Source organism: Linepithema humile, chromosome 6 (genome assembly GCF_040581485.1).
Source record: "Linepithema humile isolate Giens D197 chromosome 6, Lhum_UNIL_v1.0, whole genome shotgun sequence".
Lineage (NCBI taxonomy): Eukaryota > Metazoa > Arthropoda > Insecta > Hymenoptera > Formicidae > Linepithema > Linepithema humile.
Window position 1 is genome coordinate 11421362 of NC_090133.1, and position 19571 is coordinate 11440932.

Consider the following 19571-nt stretch of genomic DNA (forward strand, 5'->3'; position numbering starts at 1 on the left):
CAATGGAAGAGAACGCCGTCTCCCTTCCACCGAGCCGACGCAACAGACGGTCTGTTGCGTCGGCTCGGTGGAAGGGAGACGGCGTTCTCTTCCATTGGTCGACCGGGTCAAGCTCACACGGATAGGGTGACGTCATCGGTTCTCGGTTGTATTAGTGTGATGCCGCCGCTCGTTTCTGGCAGCATTGACCTGACCCGGTCTGCAGTGAGCACGCTGCAGACCTTCCGAGCCATCAGGGCGCACTCTGACTTGGCTCTTCCTTTCCTCAAGGAGCAGGGAGCACTCTGTCTCCGCCGGGCGCACTCGGCATCCGTTCACCGTTCACCGTCCATCTCAAGGCAGGGAGCACTCTGTCTTCGTCGGGAGCACTCGACGTCCCGTATATACCGTCCGTTCCTCCGTAGGATTAAGTAATATTTAGTTCGCGCTTCCTAGCTTAGATTCTCTAGTTTGTATTCCTTTAGTCATCTTTTTCTAGCTTATTTTCCACTAGTATGTATTCTTTTTATTATATCAAATGGTTTATCTTGTTCTAGCTTGTATTCTGTAGTTTATAGTCTTTCGCGGTAGATACCTGTCTCACTCTTGCGTTACCAACGTGCGTTACCGCTATACGCTTTCCTCGCGCTCTCGCTTGCACGCCGCACTCGCTTGCTTTGATAACTACCGCTTGCTCTGTATAATTATTGCTTCAATGTATTATGTTCTCTTTACTTAAAAATATATTTATTTTTACCTCCAAATTGGTCTAAGTTAATTGGAGTCTCCCCGTCTGATCGCCTATCCCGAATCTTGGCACCGGCGAGCTATTCCGCGCTTAGAAATAAGATTCGCGAGATAAAAACGCACCGTTACATCTTCTGCCCAGTAATTACTCAAACGTAATTTAAACGTAAATATTTCGATATGGACCGTGACTTTTTAAATGAGAGTTACAATGAAAGATGGATTGGACGAGGAGATCCAGTTGCCTGGCCTCCTTGCTCACCAGATCTCACATCACCAGATTTTTATTTATGGGGCTTTTTAAAGAATATTGTTTTTGTACAACGGCCAACAACTAGAACAGACATGGAAGACCGTATTCGTCGAGCTTGCGCAGCAATTCCCAGAGAAACTTTGCTAAGAACAGTGAAAAATTTCCAAAGGCGTTTAAATTTGTGCCTTGAAGCAGATGGAGGCAACTTTGAACATTTGCTTCGTGGTTAACAATTATACAATTGATTGATACAATAGTGAGAGGCAAGGGGACTCACGGTAATAAAGCACCCCAAAGGAAACATAACTTACTACGTCCACGTCGTTGTTTCTGGGTAGCGCTAAAAGTAAGGTTAGCACATGTAAGCAACAGCTTCCGAGTGCTTGTGGAATATTTAACCTTAAATTGTCCTTCTCAAGGTCACACAAACAAACTTTAAAATCATTTTTGACGTTAAATTTTCCGCTCTCTTCGAATCCGGTGTCAAAAATAGGGGTTTTCATTTAAAAAAATAACTCTGACCTTCAAATGACCTTGAAAATTGACTTCAAGGTCAAAGTCACTAGCACAAATAGGTGACCCCCATTGTGCTGAAAAACTTTTATCTGAACTATTTTTCTGTATTTGGCTTACTTACGGAGAAATTTGGGTGCATAGATTAAAATGGCCCACCCTGTATATATGTTTAATAAATTTTCTGTTTTATAAACTTGTTCATGTCGCTCTAATATGTCGCACTTAGGTAATTGTATACTATCACTGCCTCACCTCTGATTTTGATCCAATTAGGCTCTTTCGACGCGTTTTTTTTTTTTTTAAACTTTTTTCTCTCGCAAAATTGTCGCTCTCCTCCGCGAGACGAGATATTTAGCGTCAAAGTTGACGACTTTCCAGGTTAAGAAACCTATCACTTCGATGAAATGGATATGTGCTGCGGTCACGCGCGCATGCGTACTAATAGAATTGTGCACGAAATACAAAATATATTTTCGATAATCATTAATTGTAAATCGCAAACCCACGTTAAGTAGTATAATTATGAACCTTGCTTTGCGTAGACACAGGGTATTCCGCCCTTCCTCCGGGGGGGCGGACCCCTTGTGTAAAATAAAAATAATAAAACTTTCGTGCGTATTCCAGAGCGACATAGATTGCTTGATCTATCAAACTAGCTTTAGCATTATATATTTTTGTGCAATCTAAACTAGCTTTAGCATTAAAGTAGCTTTAGATTGTACAAAAATATATAATGCTAAAGCTAGTTTGATAGATCAAGCAATCTATGCCGCTCTGGAATACGCACGAAAGTTTTGTTATTTTTATTGTACACAAGGGGTCCGCCCCCCCCCCATAGGGGGGGGGGGGCGGAATACCCTGTGTCTACGCAAAGCAAGGTTCATAATTATACTACTTAACGTGGGTTTGCGACTTACAATTAATGATTATCGAAAATATTTGTATTTCGTGCACAATTCTATTAGTACGCATGCGCGCGTGACCGCAGCACATACTCATGTCGCTACAATTCGTCGAAGTGACAGGTTTCTTAACCTGGAAAGTCGTCAACTTTGACGCTAAATATCTCGTTTCGCGGAGGAGAGCGACAATTTTGCGAGAGGAAAAAGTTTAAAAAAAAAAAAACGCGTCGAACGAGCCTAATTGGATCAAAATCGGAGGTGAAGCAGTGATAGTATACAATTACCCGCACTTATATTGAGTGTACAATAAAAATTAATAAAATATACATAATATTTAATAACGAAAAGAAAACGTTTAATTTTATTATAATCTAACCTAACCTTGCAACCTGTCACCAGGTTACGGCAACCAGGCGATCCGAGAGCGGAAACCGAAAGCCAAGGACAGCAACCCCAAGGCGAAACCTAAGGAGAGGCGAGCCACGAAACCAAAGCTACGGGAATGAAGCATCCTGCAAAAAGCAGAAAGTTTTTAGTTTCAGTAATTTCCCGGAAAAATATTTTATTTGTTTTAATCAATACACATATATTTTGTATTACATAGCTATAAGGATTATTAAAATAAAGCATATTAAATAACAAATAAAATAAACCCTTAATATCTACACATTAGAGTAAGGACATATAATTAAAATAACACTACGAATACTTACCTTATAACACATAGTTGTAACTTAAGAAATACTTTCATTTATCTAGAAATAGCGTAACTATTATATAAACAAACCGTTATTTTAATTATACAAAAGAATGTCAGATATTGGCAAAACGTTAAATAGTGTTAAATTAGTAAAAGCGTAAATTAAGAATCAAACGCATGAACTGCACTCAGGAACATTAATTATAAGCAGTCTATGCAAAAGAAAGTTATGACAATATTATTTTAACATTTCTCAAGTCACGAGCTGGTTAATTAATACTAGATAATTATCAGAACCTTGTAAATTTTATTTCAAAGTGTCAAGAGCGTACATTAGATTGTAATAAGCGTAGACCATAAGAAGAAAATAGAATAAGTTAATAAATAAAATTTACAATAAAGAAAAACCCGTGATTGGCTAGAGCACCCAGAGTGGGGATACGCCCAAGACCTCTGGGTATATAAGGGGCAGCCAGCGAAAACAGCCAGTCTTGCCAGATCTCCCATCGAGGGGAGAGGATCGACAAGGTCTCAAACGAACGGGGCAAGTGGCCCAACGAACTATTAGTAGTAAGATCGCAAGTAGTGTAAAATGATTCTAATGAGTCATTACGCGAATTATTGTTTTAATCACGCGATCGCGAAGGTTATGTAACGCGATGCGTGTGTCAATCAGCTATGTTTGGGACAGTAAAATCATATAAAATAATTGTGAATTATTTTATTAATAAATCAACATATTTTAATTATTTTTAATAATAAAAAATGTGTTTAGTATTGTGATTTTTACCTTCCTGTCACAAACAGTATTACGATGTGCAGCAAGGCAACCCGTGGGTGCAATCTGAAAATAAAACATTCAATTAATAAACTAGCTATACTTACCTGCTGAATGCAGCAGCAGATCCGGAAGTAGGGTGGAAGCAGCACCTGAAAATAAAAGAAACATTAGTATGGTTAAACGAGCCGAAGTTCCGAGTATCATTACGCGAGTGCATAATTGAATTACTCAAGAGTCATCACCGGAGGTACGCAGTTCCGCATCATGCAGTTCAGAGGAACAAATGCAGCATCTACAGGATGCCGAGCAACGTGGATTGCAGCCACCAGGCGCCGAAGGGATTGACGACCAAGGAACGAGGAGGCCAATCAACCTTGCTGGTAGGAGGCCAAACCAGCTGGCGACCGTTGAAGTGAGAAACGTGGTTCTACACCGGTGAGTGATAGAGTGGTTTTTATCCGCGAACTTGCTTCGTCCGGTTACAACCTAACCTAATCTAACCCTAAATATCAAAAAAACATAATCGTAAAATGAACTCATAAAACACAATAAATGCAAACATACATTGTCGTCATGTTCTAAACTACATATGACATACAAAATGCAATATTAGCTTGAATCTCATGCATGTACTCATATGTCATTCTTTTGTGCACTTTTATGGATATCATGACATGTCTGCGTTCTGAGCAGCATATGAGCCCGCATCTGTGTCTATTCTTGTCCTCATGTTTGTGAGATATATGAGTACAATATGATCTCAAAATGCATACATTTTCCTATCTGGGAACGTATAACCTTACAAATCTCTATTTATGTTAGAAAATAAATTAATAAGTAATGTGATAAATTTTATACAAATATAATTTTATATTTCGATTATTCCTAGGCTGCGTTCCGTAAAGCGCATATGCGCAGTATACTTATATTTCAGTGGGACCGACACAATAATGGTGTAACCACGCAGTCGCGGAAAAGATGGCAGCAAACAAAAGACGCAATTTTTGCCGCATAAAGCACTACCACATATGTACCTACTACTCGAAAACCATAAATAATTGTCCACGATCGTTCACAAATCCGTTCACAATCCCACTTCTGAGACTGTACGTACTAGATTTTTTAAAGAAACCGCCGCGAGGATTCTCGTAGAAAAAATCAAATGTCCCTATACGTATACATTATTATGGTATATGTATTATGAAATGCAAAATGTTGCTTACGTTTCTGTGGCTAATACTACTTCCAAAAACTGCATCCGTTCGAAGAAACAAAAGGAGGTTTTTCTCAATTTTTTTGCAGTGACTGTGTCGGATCCGTTTAGAACATATGCTTTCACTTTTTTTCTTGCCTTTATAGAAGCGCCTCGTAAGTCCTTCCATCGATTCTTTACCCATTTAATAGTAGCATTATCTTCAATTGCAAAGAACTCATTATATTACTCTCAGATAACACATTTTTGTTACATGTACGTTTTCTAAACGTAAAAACATTGGATTCGTTTAGGAAATGTATATGAAATGAACATGTGCTACCTAGGACTATTACAGACATCTATTTCTCACATTTTTTTGATTTGTTACTTTTTTATGTGGACCTTAGATATGTATATAAATATAATATTCCTAAATTACCTCCTTCTATCCTATTTGACACTTCCAATCAAAGTGCATTCTTTTTCAAATTTGTCCGGTCTTGTAGTAACAATTTATGGTTCCAAAGAGCAGGTTCCTCAACACCAGGATTTGATAAAAATGAAAGTGATAAATTTGAAAAACACAATTGGAATATTGTTTCAGTTTCCTGAACGCCAAGATTTTATCAAGAATGTATTAAATAATACGTTTATTCGCAATTACAAGACGACAAGATCTAACTTTGAACTAAAATTGCATATTTAAAAGCTTCTTTTATTTGATATTTATTTATTTATTAGAATCTCACTTCATGAAGTATCATTGAGGCTTCATTTGACATTTATTCACAAAGACAGAACAAAATATGTCCCATAAGTAATAAATAAAATTATTATAATTATTATTACCTAATAATTTAATAAATATATATCATTTTGTAGAAAAAAATCTTGAAATAGAAATGGATATAAATTTAAATAAAGAGTTCCTGCAACAGCAGATACAGCACATGATGAAAATTATGATGCAGCAACAACAGCACATAAATTATTTGCTACAAGAACAGCAGTAAGAACAAGACCAGTCGCAAAAGCAGCACATAATACAAAATGATATATTATTTCCTTAAAAAAATTTTTAATATTTAATTATTAATTACAAAATTTATAAGTATGATTATTACAATTTATGTACTATTTATCTCGACATGTTTTCATTTTTTAGAAAATCAAAAAAAGGAAAGAGGTGCGGGCCGATCTTATGCCCGTATGTACACTTGGTCACACTAATGGTGACTATGGTTATGAACACAGCGGCAAAGCTGTTTTGACTGTTTCAAAGCAACTGGAGCAATTGATTGATATTATAAATATTAACCTTTATTTGTCAATTGCTCCAGTTGCTTTGAAATAGCTAAAACAGCATTGCCGTTATGTTCATAATCAGTCATGATGTAAAAATATGTAGAGTCGGAACACGCCGACTCGATATGCCTTGACACCCGTGCAACTTCATGTGTTAAGGCATTAGTGTTGTAACATGGGCTTAACCCATGTTACTAGCCGCGCAATCGGCCACGACGATCGGCCGCGCATCGAGCCGCCGGCCGCAATACGTCACCGGAATGCGACCGCCGAGTGGGGCGGCCGGGTATATAAGGCCGTCGCTCCGGCCAGTAGGCACCGATCCCGGTTTGCAGTGAGCACGCTGCAGATCTCCCGAGCCACCGGGGAGCACTCCGACTCGGCTCTTCCAAGCAATCCGTTCTTTTCAGGACAGGGAGCACTCTGTCCGCGCCGGGAGCACTCGGCATCCGTTCACCGTCCCTTTCAAGACTGGGAGCACTCTGTCTCCGTCGGGAGCACTCGACGTCCCGTATATACCGCCCGTTCCTCCGCAGAATTAAGTATTCTTTAGTTCGCGCTTCCTAGCTTATATCCTCTAGTTCGTATTCTTTCGTTTATATTTTCTAGTTTGTATTCTTTCGTTTGTATTTAATAGTTTATCTTTTCTAGCTTGTATCCTCTAGTTTGTATTCTTTCGCTTGAAGTCTCTAGCTTGTATTCTTCCGCGGCGTATCGTAACCTATTAGTTACTCCCGCTTTTGTACGCTCTTCTTGCGCTTCCCCGCTTTAGACCGCTCAGCTTGCGCTCTCACTTACGCACCGCTTATTCCGCGCACACGCTAATTCGATGGCTATCGCTTGCGCCACATAAATTGCTTTGTAAATGTATTACCAACTAATATATCTAAGAATATAGTTATTTTGTTACCCTAACTGGTCTACTTGATTGGAGTCTCCCTATCTGACCACTTATCCCGGATCTTGGCACTGGCGAGCTATTCCGCGCTTAGTAATAAGATCGCGAGATAAATTCGAACCGTTACAGTGTGACCAGGTGTACAACGCGGCTAAAATTTGGCCAAAGCGGTGCTTGTCAAAGTACCTGTGGCAGCCGAAGAAGAAGTGGCAGTCGAGACGGCCGTGGTGGTCGAGACCGAAGAGGCCCCGTTATCATTAAATATTATTATTACCACACACATTATTAATTTTATTGTAAGGTTCATATTGTATTGTATCGTAAATTTCAATTTTATTATAAAGTTTTGTAACGAAGCGGATTCTTACGCATGTAACGAAGCGGATTCTTACGATGCAGAGAATAGCTCGACGGTTCGTCAGGATTCATTCAGGTGGTTGTCGGAAGACTCCAAATTAACAAAAGTAAATTAAATAACATAAATTTATTCAGATAAATATTTGAAGATGATAAAACATAAAAAAAATAGCAATGAGTATGAGTACATGAGTATTTTATTATCTATAATCTAATATCTCAACGGTGTTGTCGTAAACAAAAATATATGAGAACGAATGAATTATTAGAAGTACATAAACAGCGGAAGCGTTACGTCCGGAGAGAGAGAATCGTCTTTCCTACGAGGAATCTGGAAGTCGAACGCCGGGAACACCCGACTGGAACAGAGAACGCCCTGCTCCTAGATCGACGGAATATTGGAAGTTGAACGCCGGGAATACCCGACCGGAGCAGAGAACGCCTTGCTCCTAGATCAATGGAATGTTGGAAGTCGATCGCCGAGAACACCCGACCGAAGCAGAAAACGCCCTGCTCCTAGATCGACGGAATGTTGGAAGTCGAACGCCGGGAACACCCGACCGGAGCAGAGAACGCCCTGCTCCTAGATTGACGGAATATTGGAAGTCGAACGCCGGGAACACCCGGCCGGAGCAGAGAACGCCCTGCTCCTTTTCCCGATGGTCAGGACGGGAGCGAGTACGACTGGAGCTTCAGAGTGCGCCCTGAGGCCTGTCCGAATCGTACTCGGGGGAATGGTACTGGTCTGCTCCGCGAGCTGGCTTTTATACCGGTCGCGCTACCCCCACTCGGGATGCTACCCTGCCCGCCAGCTACCCCTTCTCGGGCTACTACCCTCGAGTTGGGGAATGCGGCCCGCAATGGGGAGTGTTTACGCGGAGCCCGATCGGCGCTTCGTAACAGCGCGTACTGTTACAGTTTATCAAAATAAAAAAATTTTTTAAGGATTTACCACTCGTTATTGCAAAAAAAAAAAAGATATTAAACTGTATAGATTTCATATAATGCGATATGGTGTAAGTTGTATCATTTTTACTTCTGTACGAGAACCTTCGATATATATTTTTTTTTCTTTGCGCAGAGGTAAAATTCTTTATTTTATTTTACCGGTTCGTCGATCTCGAAGGAGGCTGGATCCAGTTGGAAATAAAGGCATAGAAATTGATTTGTCCAATATTCTCTTTATTTCTTGACACACAAGAACAGGAATCGAAACGCGTGCTTTCGCTCTCTCGCGATTAATCGTCGCGCTATACACTCTCCTTTTGTCTTTCGCTAATATACGGAGTCGTCTTATCGGATCGGACTCCTCGGGTAGACTCCTGCTCCGATCTCGAGAATTCGGTAGCTGCGGCGGCGATCGATTATCCGATCGACGCGTGGCACGAGAGGCGAAATCGGATTCGCTCGCGATTGTCCTATCACGCTCCGGAATTCGAGACAAAGCCGAGTTTTTGTTGACTTCTCGCTCGCGGAATTGAAAACAAGCGAAATAATATTTTGACTCTGAATATTCGATGGGTCAAATTGACCTGCGCTTTTTAAATTTGAAAAATACATTATAATTTTAAACAGTAACAGTATCACAATCACTTCTATTAAGCTGGCAACCCCACCATGAAAAATCGGGTTCAGATATAGTGCATAATTAAGTGCTAATTTGTTGCTCTAAGCGCGAATTTATTGCTTCTACCCATTAACAGGAAAATAATATTAAAGATGGGGGTGCTGATTTGCCATTAAGCTAGCATTCCTACTTCCAAACGTCGTTCTTCGCGAACTAGACAGTCAATTACTCGCCACATGTATACACAAACCGATTCATTACCCTCTGATTCGCCTAGATTTCCCTCATGGCCGCTTTCACTTCCAGAACCACAGGAAAATCCTCTGAATGCAGTCCTATATCAACATTTTGCCGCTATCGCAGAAATTGACCCAAACTATGCTAATTTCTTTTCCCTAAGCGCATCCATAGGTTCCATCCACGATGAGATAAACCTCTACCTAAATCAAGATTTCTATAACTCACCCGCTCTCCGAGATTCTCCGACCCTACCTTATGCTTCTCCAAACCTATTCACTACACTTTTCCTGCTTCTTCTTCACATAAACAATTACTTTCCTCCAGAAGAATAGACTCCACACACATACACGCACGCATATTTATCAATACAAAAATAAGGTCATCACAGATCTATTATTTATTAGAATTATTTTATCTTTGTAATGAAATATTGATATTATTATTATAATTAAAAATTTAGGATTTATTTTTTGTAATGATTCATTAATGTATTAATTATTGGTTCCATTAAAAATGATTATCTTTTATTCAGAAACCGCCTCGCTTTAATTTTTTTTTACATTTGACCTCCTTAATCATTTCCTTTCTGGTTTGCACTGGTTCCATCCCTGGTAATTGAGATTACTATCTCAGACCAAAAAGGGAACCATCCGAACGACAATACTGAACAACGGAATAAGAGTGACCCTCAGTCGTTGACTCATTTTTCAGATTTCTATAAACGAACCGTTCGGGTCACTGGGTCAGACCCTTGAAATCTGACCGGTGATACTCGACTGTTACTATCTTCCCTTGACTTCTCCAAGTCAGGACGTAATAAAACCATTTACAAATTTATTGCTTGTAGTTTAATTAGAAAAATCGACACGAACTTGTGGCGCTAACTTGACTACAAGAGTAAAGTACATAAATGCAATTAATTGCTGTAAATATTGTAACCTTAAAATTTTTTTCTAATTTATTGCTTTCAAAATATACAATATCAAATTTATTGCTCAATGTTTAATTTAGAAAAATCGACCCAGACTTATTGTTTTCTTAGTTTCTTTATGTTTACTATGATCTTTTTTATACAATCTTTCTTGAATTATGATAAATTTTTCTTTAGAAAGTCTTCGTTAGAAATAAACTTTTTGTTAGAAATAATTTTTAGGTGTATTGTTTTTATTTGTATTAGGTTCTTTGAAGTGCACATCTGTATCCGATGAGTAATCTTGTTTTGTTATATACCATCTTATTTATCTATTTAGATGGCCCTTGTGGGCCGTGAGCCCGGATCCCTATACATTTCCTGTTCGCCTAATTATCTTATTAATTAATTGTTTTAAATGCTGTTCTTACCTCTGATATCTATTAAGATTACCATCAAGAGAATATAAATGCACTAAACGATTAAAGTCTCTACAGCACTATACACCGGAAATATCTCCGTTCTACAATCGCAGGTAAATAGAAATGTAACTTTATAATTAATTTTCTTTTTTGGAATAAAGTTGATTACTGCGCCTTTTCTTTTTTTGCACACTTTAAACCTGAAAAAGGATTTATAATTCTATATAAATAATAAAAAAATATTAAAAAAAAAATATTGTCGATAAAACAAACAACGTCAAGATCTTCTTAACTGCTTCGATATATAACCTATTATTATTCTCATACATGGATATAGTCTTTACTAAGGGTATGATTACAGACACTAAGTTCATACGAAGGGTATGATTACAGACACTAGATACACAACGAGATACCTAATTTATTAATAGGTTTGCTTCCATAACAAGCTGTGTATTTGAAGTTATAGCGTGTATTAAAATCAACATTTTTGTCATTGTATTCGATTTTCTTAGTAAGAAACGGGAATTTCAAGATATTTCTATACAAAATTTTAATTCATATGAAAAGTTAAGAATCAATATATATAATTCAATTATTAAAATCATCATAAAAATTACAAAATGAAGTTAAGACATAACTATAAATCTACCTATAGTTTGCTTTCTTGATTCTTGCGGAGCTCTACCCTCTTTTGCTTTTGCAACGCGCAAACGCAAAATACTGTATCCAAGACTACTGAGAAAGGCAGTTTAGAAAGTGCAAGGACAATTTGTCACAGAATATAGCAATAACGTGTATAAAACGCATAGACGACAACTATATTATAATAATGACATCAAAAATTACACCAGTTAAAGTTATTCAGTTTACAAAGATTAGTGTTGCATTAACGTGTGCGTGGCCACCGTCACCTAAAACGACGAAATTTGGCATTATTCTATTTAAAACTTGGTGGTATACGTGTTATTTCAGCAATATCTTATTATTACTCCCATTGCTGAGTTCAATTTACGAGTATCTTAAAAATCCTGTGATTTTAGCAAAATCAGTTTGTCTCTCTTGTGCAGTACTTCAAGCTACGATTAAGATGATGATATGTCGTATTCAGTATACACGATTTCAAGTACGTATATAAGACTTAATGAAAATTTTTTAACAAAGCGTCGATGTATCTATATTTTAGAATAAATAAGCATAAATAAATAATAAATTTTACATGCATATATACATAAATTTGGTATATATTTAATAGTAAAGTATAATGCATACAAATAATTATGAAAATGTTTACAAATAAAAATTCTTGCTATTAATACCAAATAATATGATTAGCATTCACAAAAATTTATTAACTTTTATTCATACAAGTATTTATATCTTCATTACATATACCATAGAAAAATATTTTCCAACTTTGCCAACGTCTTTATAAGATTTATATTAATAGTACTATCTTTTTTCTTTTTTAACGTGCTACTTCTATCTACACTGTAAAAAATTTCGGTAAATTTACACAACTAAGATGTAAAAATTACATAAATAACGGAAATATATTGACAAGGGAACCATCACAAAGGAGAAAGATCACTTTGCGCGTTTTTGTGCCCCCTCAGGATTTCTAAAAAACAATTTTTTTTTGTATTGTGACGTGACGCTTTTCGAGGGCCGTCACAAGGGCGATAGCCCGGCCGAGTGAGCGAAGAGTCCTGGAGTTGCTCCTCGCGTTGAGAGAGCAACCCGCGAGGCTCCACCATTTTCGCACGTTGTTTTATATGTCGTTCCCGTTTTTTTATGTCTATTATCGTTTAAGTTGTAAGGCGAGACCCCGTGCGGGCGGCATTGCGTATTTTGTGCCTCAGGGCAAAGATTCCGCATCGCCATAGAGACCGGACGCCGGGGGATCATCAACGGGTGTCACGTGTTAGTGACCCCGCAGCAGACAAGGTCAGGTACCGCGATCCCGTTGCCTCCGCCATCCAAACCCTATCGACTAACTCCGCTTTGGTTTTAGCCACACACTCGCAAAGAAACGCAGCAGCGGACCTCGCCCAGCTGCAGACGGCATCGAGGACTCCGAAGATGCTGCACCCGGAAGGACCGGAGTATGGCGAGTATTTCCGCCGTATCGGCTCAAGCCGAACGATCTACTCATCTTTAACCCTTGTAACCAAATCGTTGAAATACATTATTGTTAAATCTTAATTATTGAGTTGTCCTTGTGTTCGCCTCTCAGTCCAGATTTCTAACGCCAAGTAAAAGAACTGCGCCCCTCTGCCATATACTAAGCGGGGAACGGCCGGACATTTTAAAGAACTTTTGAAGTTACCGATACCGCGGTGCGATTACTCGCACCTGGCGCCCATTTCCGGTTACCGATAACGTGTGAATTACCTTGCTCCCGAATTTCGTGGAGTACCGCGAGTTACCGAATCGAGCATCTGTTGCCGATACCGCGAGTTACCGAATCGAGCATTTATTGCCGATACCGCGAGTTACCGAGTCGTGCATTTACTGCCGACGCCGCGTAAGCTACCTAACTCCCGAAGATCGTGAAGTACCGCGGGTTACCGATTTCCATTGGGCGTGCTCCCTCGGATCTGGCGTGATTCCGAGGCTAGTTCATCGTCGCAATGTAAATTTATTATATATTTAGTAAATTATATATTTATCGTTTACATCTTATTGTTAGTTATGTAAATTTACCGTTTTTTTTACAGTGTAAATCATTTGATAAAACTAAAGAATAAGGAATCATCTTTCAATGACCTTAACCTTGACATATATAATTAAGGTTCTAGTAAAATAAAAGTCCTCAGTAAATACAAAAAAGGTTTTAACCGGCAGTTATATTTTATTAAAAAATTATTAACAAAAAATTTCAAATTACACTTAATTTTTGAACGCCAGTAAGGATTTATTCATCAATAAAAGCTACAGAATTAGTTTCTCATATATCTCCAGCTTAGGAATTTTCAAGTAAAATTGTTATACTGCTATCACGTAGGAAATATTTTTTGCTCTTGCTTATATTATAGAAGTATTGTTAAATACACAGTTTCTGTTCATTATTTCAATATATTGTTACACGAATTTCTTTATTTGACATATAGTAATAAAAATTTTATTAATTATTTGTGTGAAATGCAAGTGATACGATGAGAAATTGTGTATTTTCGATATTAAAATATAATACGTATACGTAATTGTTCATTTCGATATTTAAACACAATGTATTTACATTTATTTACGTGTAATAAATCGAATGCATGGCTGATAGATGGGGAAAACCCTCCCCTTACACCTTCATTCCAAAAAACCCTAACACATACACACTTCAACCCCTACACATCTCGGAGTAATGTTAAGTTAGGTTAGGTTAGAGTTTTGTGGAGGGGATAAAGGGAGAGGTTCTGCCATGTATTTTATTTATTATGTTTCAATAAACAAACCTGTTAAGAATACGTTTTATTAAATATATATGGTGTTAGAAAACTTATTTTACTTATAACTATATAGGATTTTGATAATATATATCAAGGTTATTAAAATATATATGTATATATATATATATATATAAAGGTTATTAAAAGGTGATTCCTTTTCTTCAGTTTTACCAGGCATTTAATTGTATATCTAGTTTCTAGATATTTGTGATATTTATTTTAATTAAAATAAAATTTTTTATGTATATCCGGATATAAATACGAAGTATATTGTAGGATATCCTATAAGTATATTCTATAAATACAATAACAAAAAACAAAACATTTGAATATTTTTGTTAGATTTAAAGATACAAAAATTATGTATTATGTAAAAAAGTAAAAAAAAATTGTACAATTGTGAGAAATGCAAATAAGTATAATTTTTCTTTTTAATATTTTTAAAATATTTTTCAAGGTCGTTAATGTTAAAAATAATAGCTTACATATACGGTTATTTTGGAATAATTGTTTCAGAAGCTTTATTATAAAATGGAAACATTTTGCAAGGAGGCAGATAATAAAACGAATATTACGCTACAACATTATGTTGACAATCACAAGCATGTTTACGGCATTTATGCTTTATGGTGTTACCTAACCGCTATTGGTGTTATTTGTGGGCCAGTATTTCTTCCACAACAGTTTCCGACTGATGCGAAATATCCGTTTTTTATAGAACAACATCCGATAAAAAGTATTATCTACTTGCATCAATCATTAGTCGGCTTGCAGGCTGCGGCCGGAATGTGTATTGATTGTAATATTGCACTTCTTTTATTCTATTCTGCCGCAAGATTACAACTGTTAGCCCAGAAGATTCGTGATATCAGAAATGAACGTGAACTTGATGCATGCATTAAGTTACATGATAAAATATTAAGGTAACAGTTAATTTGTTAATCTTTTCTTTTTAAATTAATGTGAGTTTTATGTATATTATTGAAAGATGCGTACTAAAAAAACCAAAAAGCGAGAATATTCGTTGTCGACTAGAATGGTAAGAACATAAGAAACCATCTCAAAAACGATTGACACGAAGTATTCTCGTCATCAAGAATATTCGACTAGAATTCCTTAGAATATCACAAAAGCGGATTTGGAAGGATTGAGATTTGGAGCAAATCTAATGCTCAGTAGCACAAAACAATTCATATTTATACTGTTAGATTTTAGGCCGGTTGTTCCAACTACTTGGTAAGTTTATCCGTCAGTTATCTATTAATAAATATCAGCTCTTACGAAAAAGACCGACGGGCGAGGGATTGTAATCCATGTGGTTATTGTAATCCCGCGCGAAAATATTACATCCAACGGACCACATGCGTGTAGTTATTGTAATACAAATATTACGGTGGACAACTTATTGCAGTAGACAAATTACAAGGCGGGACTACAATTCAATTATTATACAGTTTGTAACACACAAAAAACAGATATATGTACACTTTCAAAGAGAATAATCAGCATATTATTAGTACTTGGTAAATTGGAATAAACACGGCGAATTAGAGGAGACGTATCGTGCAAAAATAGTAAAATTATTAATACATTCAATCGATTGCTTATAAGTATAATTATTATACAAGTGTATATAAATAACAATACATATATTGCACAGACTGTATAGGTCAACATATTCTAGTCGAATAAATAATACTTGGATATTTTGTAATAAAATTAGTGGTTTTTTATTGTTTATATACGCGTGATGTACATATTTATATTAATCGGTTTCGATAGTATTTACTAAAGGTATAATACAAAATTTGTTATTATTATTTTCGAACCCGAATACATTTATTTTCAATGTCGCAAAGTCGGCAACATGTAATACTGTCTGATTCTTCAAGGATATAAGAAAAATGTTGCGATATAATGTTATTGTTTTTGCATAACGTTTCGCGAAGAACTTGCATTTTATTACAAAGTAATACATTATGTATATGCCTTAATTTACATTAAAAATTGATCTCGCTCTCTATATACATAGCTCTCTGTCGTTTATATATCACGTGATGGATCACAGGTAGAATATTACAGACTGTGTAATTATAACTGTAATATTACTATAATAGTAATATACACACCCTGTAATATTTAATCGCTGTAATATTTTTCTGTAATCCATAGACCGTAGTGCAAAAAAAGGTTTACTGTAATATTTATGTGTAGTTACTGTAATATGTGTGTGTGGTTATTGTAATATTTTTCTGTAGTTATTGTAGTATTTGGATTACACGGATTACAATCCCCCGCCCGTCGGTTTTTTTTGTAAGGGAATAATCCTACTCGGTAGTTGGAATACCAAGTAAAATTACCTCTTGGTAATAACAAACAAAATCTGTAATCCCATCCTAAAAAAATTAATTTGATCCACTCCATCTCTGAGAATCCAAGTACCTACTATTTGGGGTAAATAATTCTTTGGGGTGTAAGGAGAAAAAAATATAACCTTAAGTATAAGCGATCCAAACAGCACAATAAACAACATATTAAAAACATATGCACTGGATGTTTTGTACAGGGTGCTTCCGCAACATACAGATCAGTAAGTCGGGTTGCCTATTTGTTTATCGGCAGGGGCATGCTTTACCGGCCGTGCAGAATAAGGTTAGATCGCAAGTCCGGCGGAAAATAAGGCAAAAGAAATTTGAGTTTTACCATTCTGGTATAGTGTAAGATTTAATAATATATATGCAATAGGAGTTGTTTAATAATAGAAATATTAATAACAACATAATAATAAAATTAGTAAACATTAAACGATTATTAAACAAATAACACAATTTACAAAATAAAGATAAATAATATTTTTTTATTTAAAACATGCTTATAACAAATGTTCTATTAAATTACCAGCTTCTTCTAAGCATAACGTGATTCTGCGTATGAAATTTTCTCTCACTCTATTTAATGTAGCAAGAGTTTTCTGCACATGCGTTTCGTATTCTATTTTGCAAATCTTCTTAATTTGCTAGCAGTTTCATATATTTTATTTTTTAAAAAGCTCCACACGAAAAAATCCATGGGCGTAAGATCCGGAGACCATAATGGCCACACTGAGGACTATGAAGTCCGATCCATCTTCCCGGAAATTTTTTATTTAAAATTGTTCTCGCTACAAAAGACGTGTGAGCGGGATGTCCATCCTGTTGGAAAACCATTTCTAGTTTATTAGCTAGTGGCACATCTTCCAAAAGCTCGTCGAGTCAATGGAGAAGAAATTGCGAATAATATTGTGCATCCACATTTCCTTCGATAAATTCAGGGCCGATGACATGATCTCCTACGATTCCGAGCCACACATTTACAGTCCACCTACTTTGAAAATTGTGTTTTTTTGCACAATGTGGAATCATGTGTGTTAATTCTTCAAACGAACAAAACTGTTACAATTGTTTGTTCGATTGTTTTTCTTTCTGTATTCCTTATGTCCTGATCGCATTCCGTTTGACAGAATTTGACGTGAATTATACAGGTTAAAACGCGTTAAAAATTGAGTTAACATAATGGAACCGGAACGAAATCACTATTCGTTTGACGAATTAACGGACATAATTCTTATTTACGGCGAGTGTCAAATGAATCAAAGACAAGCAGCTGCACTTTACGCTCGAAAGTTTCCGGACAGACGCCACCCAAACCACAGTTTTTTTCATTGCCTTAAAGAAAGATTAAGAACAAATGGACAATTTCGTAAATCTCGCAAGCCGCTCCATGTTCCACAAAGAAATCAGGAGATAATTGATGCAGTTCAACAAGCTGTTGTCAGAAATCCTCACACAAGCACGAGAGCTATTGCTGCGGATCTAAACATGAACCACATTACGGTTCATAAAATAATTAAACATTTGGGTTTGCATCCATTCAAAAAACATACAACACACAAACTTGTACCTGCTGATATGCCACGACGTTTAAATTTCTGTGAATGGATTATTGATCACGCTAGTTTGTTTAAATTTTTTATTCTTTTATTATTTTATAATATACCGGACACATTGTTACCATTTATCAACTTACATCGTCAACTTTATACTAAATTATTCAATTTCTGCAAGTGGATTTTAATGATGTCAGAAATGATATCTTTTTAAAAAACATTTTGTAAACCCATGAAGCAATTTTCGGAAGTCATGGGCAGATAAATCGTCATAATGAGCATCATTATGCAGAGCAGAATCCACATTGTGTAAAAGAACACAATTTTCAAGGCAGGTGGGCAGTAAATGTGTGGCTCGGAATCGTAGGAGATCACGTCATCGGCCCTGAATTTATAGAAGGAAATGTGAATGCACATTATTATTCACAATTTCTTCTCCACCGACTCAACGAGCTTTTGGAAGATATGCCACTAGCTAATAGGCTAGAAATGGTTTTCCAACAGGATGGACATCCCGCTCACACGTTTCTTGTAGCGAGAACAATTCTAAATAGAAAATTTCCGCGGAGATAGATCGGGCTTCATGGTCCTCAGGAGTGGTCACCACGGTCTCCAGATCTTACGCCCATGGACTTTTTTGTGTGCGGATATTTAAAAAATAAAATCTAACTGAAACTTTGCCAGCAAATCAAGAAGATTTGCAAAATAAAATACAAAACGCATGCACAGAAATCACTCCTGCCATATTAAATAAAGTGAGAGAAAATTTCATGCGCAGAATTATGTTATGTTTAGAAGAAGATGGTAATTTAATAGAACATTTATTATAAGCATTTAAATAAAAAAATTATTTAATTTATTAATCTTTAATTGTTAATTATTAATAACCCTATTATTAATAACTTTTATTATTTATTTATTTATTAAAAAAATATTATTTATATTTATTTTGTAAATTGTGTTATTTGTTTAATAATCGTTAAATGTTTACTAATTTTATTATTATGTCGTTATTAATATTTCTATTATTAAACAACTCTTATTATATATATATATTTTATTATATTATATATAATTAATAAATTATTATATATAATTGTATATATATTTTATTATATATATATTATTGAATCTTACACCAGTATCCTATACCAGAATGGTATCCTGGATGGTATCTGGAATCCTATACCAGAATGGTATAACTCAAATTTCTTTTGCCTTATTTTTCGCCGGACTTGCGATCTAACCTTATTCTGTACGGCCGGTAAAGCATGTCCCTGCCGATAAATAAATAGGCAACCCTACTTACTGATCTGTATGTTGCGGAAACACCCTGTACGTACTTAAAATTTATATTTAGATGTCCGGATTTAGATGTTTTTAGAACGTTTTAAAGACGTCTAGTGTTACTTTTCTGGACGTCCAAAA

General features: G+C 36.2%; 1 protein-coding gene and 1 pseudogene across 1 annotated transcript in view; both read left to right on the top strand.

The window, feature by feature from the left end:
• Positions 1 to 10087: 10087 nt before the first annotated feature.
• LOC105678086 (odorant receptor 4-like) overlaps positions 10088 to 19571 on the top strand; it is a 102752-nt gene continuing 93268 nt past the window's right edge. The window contains exons 1-2 of the mRNA XM_067358278.1: positions 10088 to 11898; positions 14735 to 15141. Of these exons, the coding sequence (XP_067214379.1) occupies positions 11605 to 11898; positions 14735 to 15141 (701 nt within the window). The 5' untranslated portion in view covers positions 10088 to 11604. The remainder of the gene's footprint in view (positions 11899 to 14734; positions 15142 to 19571) is intronic.
• LOC137000801 (histone-lysine N-methyltransferase SETMAR-like) lies at positions 17188 to 19482 on the top strand (annotated as a pseudogene).